Raw genomic sequence first — 8064 nt, forward strand, 5'->3', positions numbered from 1 at the left:
GAGATTTGAAAATATTTAAAATCGATAAGATTTAATAGTAAAGAAATACAAATGCAAAGTTGAATATTTAATTAAACTTGTAATGAATGACTCGTAAAAAATAAATAAATAAATAAAACGGGAACATGTTTTGTTTTTCTACGAAAATTTTAGAGAGAAGAGTAATTTTTCTATTGTTAAAATTACAATAGATGACTGTATCTAGTGTTAACAAATAACACATTTCTCCTCCTCCATATTTTTTTTTATTCTGTAATACGACTTGAATGCAAATGTGTTCTTATGATCCAGACATCTCAGATGTGCAACGACAAATATTTCCATAGGATATGAAGCTTTCACTCTACACGGATGTAAATGAGCAACAACATTTATTGAGCACATTACACTGTACGCAATTGCACACAAAGATCACGCTTGGAATCAGGACGCAAGGGCGGAGATGAAAACATATAAACCCCACCTTTCATCAAGACTCCTTACTTCGTCTAACGACATTTTCACATATCACTCAAAATTCCATTACGTAACCGGCTAGAGAGATTTTACCCACTGGAGTAGCAAACGCGCCTATTCCAGCAGAACACTAACCACACAATGCAGTTGGAGATACTATAACTTTGCAACACTACAAAGAAGATCCTTGCTTAAAATTAGAAAGATTCAAATTCGGTCCAAAACTGCGGCCCAGCATGGTTCTGAGCAGCATCCTTTCAGGCACTGAACTTTCATTCTTGAACGTCGATGAATTTACGATAACATCCCGCGCAGCACAATATTTCGGACCTTCGTTATTATTAATGTTCTTATATTTCATAGAGCATGCCTACCTCAAGATAGTTTGCTGGAGGAATCTGCAGCTCCTTTACGACAGATCGGCAGAGGATCCTGAGAATAGAGTAGCCTTTGTTGATAACAAGTCGCCCAAACCAGCCAGTTGACTCAGTAGTCCGGACAGTGATCTTGCCCACAACATGAACTGCGTCGACTTCACGGGCTTTGTTCAACTCCATTAGGTCCTCCAGATTGTGGGCTGCAATCGTCCTCTGAAATGATGGCGTGCGCCCATCCATTCCATTTGCATCTGGTTCATTTCTCTCTTCATTCTCGAGATATAATTGCAGACTTCGCAAAGCGTGATCCTTGAATGCTCCGTCCTTGCAGTCAATCACATCTTGGTAACCATAACATGCTACACAGCGATACACTCCCTTGAATCCAACCCGTCCAACATAAAATCGATCTTCAGGTGCTACGGTCCGTACCGGTAAGAACTTTATTGTGGTAAAGACCAAAACTTGATGCAGCGTTCGAACGTTTTTCATGTAGTGCGTGATGATTGGAGGCACGCCAAGCGCCAAATCACTATAAAAGAAACAAATTCCAGGTACCCGTTGTGTTCCCATACTGAAAATTGAAGCACCTAAATTGTCGAGGCTGGTCTTATGACTCACCTCATATGAATGCTTTGTCCGCCTCCCATAATTCCAACAGAAGGAAATTGCAAGAAACATTGATGCTATTGCGAAGGGGACCCAGCCACCGTGTGGTACTTTGACGCATACGGCTGTGAAGTAAACACCTTCAATAAATCCAAAGACCGTCAGGAAGAGAAGGGCCACAGGCCATGGCAGTTTCCACACTAGAATCATCACTAACGTAACCAAAATAGTCGTTATCAACATCACGCCTACCACGGCCACCCCTGCGCATACAAGGTTATCCAAGATCAGCAGACTTCCCAGTTTTGATGAATATAAAACATTATTCAGAACCAGACAACACCAATAAAATCTTCACTGCATAAACATTCCAACATGGGACAACATGCCCAAACAACTTACCAAAAGCATTCCCAAGCGTTCCAGCGTCTTGAAATCCGACTACCACTGCAATGCATAGAACCATAAGCATCCAGTTGATTTCTGGAGAATAAACTTGCCCTTCCTGATCCGCAGATGTGTGCACCATTTTGACTCGTGGAAAACATCCGAGTGACGTACATTGCTTGATCAGCGAAAATGTCCCTGTTATGAGTGACTGACTGGCCACGATAGCAGCTAATGTTGCCACGATAAAAACAGGCCAGTAAACTGCCTTAGGGACGGATTTGAAAAAGGCATTCTTATGATCACCTGGATGAGCTATCAGATACGCGTTCTCACCGGCATAAGTAAGGATGGCGGATGGATAGACAAGGCAATAGAATGCGATCTGGGCAAAACAACTGAACATTAGTATATTGAAAAGAGACTTGCTCCGAAATCCAATTCAGCCACGATTTCATTAAATTTTAGACGTTAATTTTAATGTGTTTCACAATCTTACTATTAAAGCAACTACTCACCTGAATTGAGCGCTTATTGAAGTGGCCAAGGTCAGCATACGAAGCCTCCGCACCTGCCAATGTATCCAGGATACAATGATGGAATCAAGACTATGTGTATGCCTCAGCTCCGGACCAGAATCATGCAATATGTCTAACAGTCTAAGCCATGCATTCTTTTTTTTTCCCATAAAGTGTAACTGCTAATCATCCATAATTTCCGGATGTCAACACCAATGGCTAATAGAATCTCATAGTACATTTGAAAACCAGAAGATAGGCGATCACAAAAGACAACGAGCATCACACGAAGGATACGGACCAAAGAGCAAGATACATAACCATAATAATTATCACCTTCCAAAAAGTTGAGCACGAGAAAAAACGCACCTGTGATGCAAAGCACCACGCCTCCTAGCGCTATCCAACCTTCCTTCTGATTTACTCGGAAGAACTCGATGATGTAACGAGGAGATATTGCTTTGAATATGGAGGGGTAGTACTGAACAACGTTATAAACCCCAATAACTGGAGTTACCAAAAACCAAATCAGCATTATAGGTGACAATAGAAAGCCCATCCGATTGGTTCCGAAACGCTGCACCAGAAATAGCGCCACTAATATGGCTGCCGAGGTCCACGTTACAACAGCTGCCGATTCACAAATTCACAGTGGGGTTCTGAATTAGACATATCTGAAGACCGATTTCATGGCAAAGAAAATGAAAAGCAATACACCTCGCCTTTGAAACAGGTTAGTAAAACAAATTGCAAATGTTCTTTACTTTGAGGACACAATGTGAAATCGATTGTAAGTCCCCTGTGAGCAAGCGACCAAGATGACATGCCTCATTAACAAATGTAGAAGTGAGACTGGTCAACTATCGCATGAAAGAATCAAAAAGGGCATTTGCATAATCCCGGTATACTAGATGGCATCAGTATAGTCTTCAGTTGCTGCTTACAAGTATTGATAGACGGATCCTCGCTCTGAATTCCAGCCATGGCTGATAACACTACACAAGCAAACAACGTAACTCAGTACGAACCACGTAAAACATATGACTAATTCACTCCAAGATGATTGCGTAACGGCGCTTCAAAACAAGAGAAGAGATTTTGAAGCCCACCTGAGATGGCAGGCGTGAGTATGCCATCACCAATGACGAGGCCAGTTCCAAGCATTACCATAACAAAGAGAACAAATTTGGCGCGCTCATGCCTCTCAATGAAGTGACGCAGTTTTTTTGCCAAAGTGCTTTCAGACTCCTTTGCCCGAGTCTCTTTATTCATGTTTGCTCCCGCTAAGATGTAGACCGATGGGTCCGCAATGTTCTGCCCAAAATTAGCGTTGCGGCAGAGAATGGAATACACCGCGAATGTCCCCCCTGCTCAACCATGTATGGAGGTTTAGCCATACCTCCAACGAAAGTTCGTTAGCTGTAATCAACTAAAAAAAGAATTTGAAGACTGAAACCTTGAGATAATTGACAGAAATTCGTGGCTTTGATGCAATCGCTTCAAAATGTAAACGTTGATTTCACTATGGAAGACATAGATTCTACATAAGGTACAAGTAATGAGATTAGACCTTCGCCATGATCATCCGCATTAATAACGATAAGCCCGTATTTAATTAAAGCCACCAGCGTAAGTGTCCAGAATATAAGACTTAACACTCCAAGGAATTCTGTTTCCCCGGGATTTGAAATCTGGATTGTTGGCCACACATAGAGTGGGGAAGTTCCCAGCCCTCCAAATACAACACCAAGTGTCTGATACGCCAATACAATTGTTTCCCATTTGCTGTAGCTCTGCATTCAATCCAACAACGTGGAGATAAGTTTCAACGTTCAAGCAGCCAATTCAAATCAATGTTCTTATTTACTCTCATCTGACATCACATGTAGGCAATTGATTGAAGTAATCAAAGAAGGAGGGAGGCAACGCGGGGTCAAGACTGTAAACAAAAACGCTTCAATAATGCTACAGAAGAATCAAGTACAATTGCACACGAAATAAAGTGAACAAAGAACTAACCTTCTTATCAGGGTGAACAGGGGCTAACTTCGCTTTGAAACGCACATCCGAAACCGCTCTCCGCAATCGAAACTGCTTTGAATTTAAGCCAACTTTTGATGGTATCCTCTCGACGACAGAGGTTTCCTCACGAGCTTCATTCTCATTCAAAGGGTTGACCTTGAGGTCGAATGCCGTTTCCCCATCATTTTTGACAAACTTCCAGTCACGTTCTCCTTCACGGAAGGCCCCCATTTCCAGATCATAATTGGGCGCATCCACAGCCCTAGAGCCGCCTGACATGATTTCGAGTTCGACAATATTCCTATCGGAAGAACCTGCTAGAGAAATTGCGAAGGAGAAAAAGGGCTCTTGAGAAGAATAAGATTCTCTTAGAGTATAGATCTAACTTCTATGTTGGCATAGAAGAAAGTCTTGCTCGAGCGGGTGATGCTGCAGGAAGTTGTCAAGAGACGAATTGGGCTTAGGTGACAAACCCCGTCCTGTCTGAAAGAGGCATCATTCTACTCATTCGTAGATGCTGGTAAGCTAAAAAGCTTTGAAAAGCAAGAAGGAGATAGTGAAGTCATATCCAACAGGCCTCGAAACATATTAATTGCATTGCTTTATCGCCTCAGAAAGCCTTCAGCCTATAGATACACTAACCACTAATTTGGCGATAAGGATCACCGTTTGATCAAAATTGAATGAGCATAGACCAAACAAAGTTGGGATTTGCAAATTCGGAAAAAACAACTGTAACAATGCTAGCTCACCAACCCCCTCCTCCACTGGAAGAACGCTTGCTTCGCTGTTGTGAAGAACCCAGCTTCCTCGATAGGATGAGAATGGGAATCGGGCGATGGACAAAGCACCAGTCGCTCTGTAATCCTGTGTTCGTCTCGGCCATCCTTAATACGCTCAGCTCAACAAACAAAAATAAAATAAAATGACCCGGGCGTCAGAAATGGTGAGTACGCGAGGGTCTGTTCAATGCCTGAAAATGTGTTGCTTCTCCTACTTGTTCAGCAATCTAAAAGAGGCGAGTGCTGGCTGTGGAAATACTCGCGTAAATGCGTTCTCCCAGAATAGATTACGCTTGAAAAAAGTGTGAATAGCCGTCGTTGAGAAGAAGACTTCTCGCGGTTGGTTCTAATAAATTCTACGTGAGATCTATCATCCATAAAACAAATCGAATAGTTAGACAGCTAAATTGACAATTGAACGAGATTTACGAAGAATGTAACACACTGCTCACACAAGAAATTATCAGACACTTCATTATCCAGCAGTGGAATTGCGAAGTAGAAAGCACCAACACACTGCCAGAAACTGCGATGATTTCAACACAAAGATCACATCTCACGAGCACAGTGCACCTCCCAACGAAACCACATACACCAACGGTAACAGGCAAAAACAAAGAACTGAACTTGACACTGACAACAAAGGCACTTATGAAATTCTCCCGCCACACTCCCTGTGCGACAACACAATCCAGTCCATGCAAAATCCGCCAAAATCTCAGGAGCCACTGACTACGACTTACAATTAACGACGTAGCTCAAACACTGTCAAAATTCCAAAAAGAATCGTAACAATACAACACAAAAACACTGCAGCAAAACCTCACACAATTCGTAAAAAAAAAAAAAAAAAAAAAAAAAAAAAAAAAAAAAAAAAAAAAAAAAAAAAAAACAACAACAACAACCAAGAAACAAAACGACAAAACCCCGCGGCCCTCGCCACCTTATCATTCCGGATAGATTGCGAAACTGACAAAGCTCGCGCAGCCGTGCACACCTGGAAGGGAAGAAGAAGGAGAAAATTTACCTTCAAACATCGACAAGAATTAAACAGCAATCGACCGCTAGAAGCGCTCGGGTGGATCCAAGGAGCGCGGCAATGCCATCGTGACCTCCATCTTGCACAACACCAGCTCCATGGCGTGGTTTTTTAAAAGACTTTCATCAATTCCTCCTCCTTCTCTATTAAGCACACATCCTCAATCTCACGGTTGCGACAAGTTTTGGTCTCTCATAGCACTGCAATACCACCACCACGAGAATACCATCGCAATTCAACAGCAAAGCACACGCACACGCACACGCACTCTCGTTGAAACAATTTGCCGAAGCTCAGAGTGGATGGATCTGTGCCCTTGCAGCGTTTTATATGCTTTGGCTGGAGGCCTATTCCGGCGGCCATGACGACGGTTCTGTCGAGACCCCGTCGATTACGGCTTGAACTGTGCGGCGGTGCCGGCAGGGAGCAATCCTGGTGAAATCTGTCAGGGCGGGGGGGCTCCTGTGAGCCACACCCAGCGGAGTGTTCCACCTACCAGGGTGTGGTGCCCGAAGATGCTCACACTTACCTTACCGACCGGCAGTCGGTAGTGCGGTCGCATACTATGGGGACGATGACTGCACACGAGTGCTGGAATTTGCGGGCGTCATGACGCCAGGTCCCCAGTGTCTGCATTCCTCCGGAGGAAACTTTGTCTTTTCATCCACTTTATACTTTTATTTCTCATCTCTTTCTGTGAGACGATCCCTAAAAGTACACCGAGATGGCGGGAAAGTGGATGAAATGCCTCTATTGTGGCGAATATCTGGTTCGAAGGATGGACAGATGTAGGTGTGGTGTTACTTGCATTATGGTTTTATTAGTTGATTTAGGGTTAGTTTATGCATTGGTGGCCATTGTTATGATTTTCACTACAAAACTGGGTTGCACATGGAGTCCACCTAAATAACTCAAAAAAAGGGAATATCTTTCCAAGGTGTCTGTCATCAAATGCTTGTATCAAGTCCATTCATGGCATGAAAAACCAAGATCCCATGTGACACATTGTCGATAGGAAAAAAATAAAAATAAATACATAAATACATAAATAAATACACATGTATATGTATATATAAATAATATATAAATAATTTAAATATGAATGGTGATATACAAACATGGCAATGAATGGTACTAGCATTCTTTTCATACACCAAATTCCCCATCAAAAAGTGGGGCACATGTCAAAGAAGTTCCTCCAAAAGGACACCAATCCAATAATGTACTATAAAGACATAGTATTGTGCAATCCATGATGTTTGGTGATATGCTCGGCTCATGTTGCCAAACGCCCTTAAACCATAAATTGTGACAAAAACAAAATGGGAGATGTGGGGATTCATGAAGAACCATTTGAACACATTGTTTTGTGACAAATACACAAAAAAATGCGTTCAAAATTTTAAAATGGTTATGGTTTTATGATAAGTGAAGTAAATGTACTTGGTGCCATGTCAAGGGTAGTATTTCAATATATATATATATATATATAGTAGTATGATGTATCTTTTGTGGTGCAATAGTAGTGAACTAATTTGAGATTTGGTATTTGTTTGGTTGTTTGCTTTTGACAATATGTTTGACTCTAGTATGTACTTGGGTACTTCATTTGTGCCACAGTAAACTTATATATATATATATACATTAGTTTAAAACTATTTTTTAATGATATTTTTGTATTTTGTACAACCTACAATATTTTAAAAATTGATAGATTATATTATGTGTGATGCATAAAATTATTTTGTGTTTGATTAATCAAACACAAATTAAAATAACCTTAAAATAAAATAGTTTATAACTAAGTTGTTTTTTTTAATTATATTTTTCATTCTTATTGTTGCATAATACCATCAATTCATTTTTTTTTTTCA

The 8064-nt window shown here is 41.2% G+C and overlaps 1 protein-coding gene across 1 annotated transcript; it reads right to left on the minus strand.

Annotated features, from left to right (window-relative positions):
• Positions 1-354: 354 nt before the first annotated feature.
• LOC112285806 (putative potassium transporter 17) lies at positions 355-6573 on the minus strand. The gene is made up of 9 exons (XM_024526986.3): positions 6179-6573; positions 4367-5518; positions 3918-4140; positions 3457-3714; positions 3292-3342; positions 2717-2977; positions 2348-2400; positions 1845-2214; positions 355-1705 (listed from the first exon to the last, which is right to left on the minus strand). Exons 2-9 carry the CDS (start codon positions 4646-4648, stop codon positions 807-809), a joined length of 2397 nt encoding a protein of 798 aa, XP_024382754.1. The 5' UTR covers positions 4649-5518; positions 6179-6573; the 3' UTR covers positions 355-806.
• Between the last annotated feature and the right edge of the window lie 1491 nt (positions 6574-8064).

Source organism: Physcomitrium patens, chromosome 8, assembly GCF_059467195.1.
Source record: "Physcomitrium patens ecotype Gransden chromosome 8, ASM5946719v1, whole genome shotgun sequence".
Taxonomy (NCBI): domain Eukaryota; kingdom Viridiplantae; phylum Streptophyta; class Bryopsida; order Funariales; family Funariaceae; genus Physcomitrium; species Physcomitrium patens.

Bases quoted from the DNA above. Each gene is read 5' to 3' on its own strand.
- LOC112285806 (XM_024526986.3), bottom strand. From the start codon at position 4,648: ATGTCAGGCGGCTCTAGGGCTGTGGATGCGCCCAATTATGATCTGGAA. The intron at 4,141-4,366 runs GTTAGTTCTTTG...GATTGAATGCAG, and splicing joins CTGTTCACCCTGATAAGAAG to AGCTACAGCAAATGGGAAAC. The intron at 3,715-3,917 runs GTCTAATCTCAT...ATGGTTGAGCAG, and splicing joins TGCGGATGATCATGGCGAAG to GGGGGACATTCGCGGTGTAT.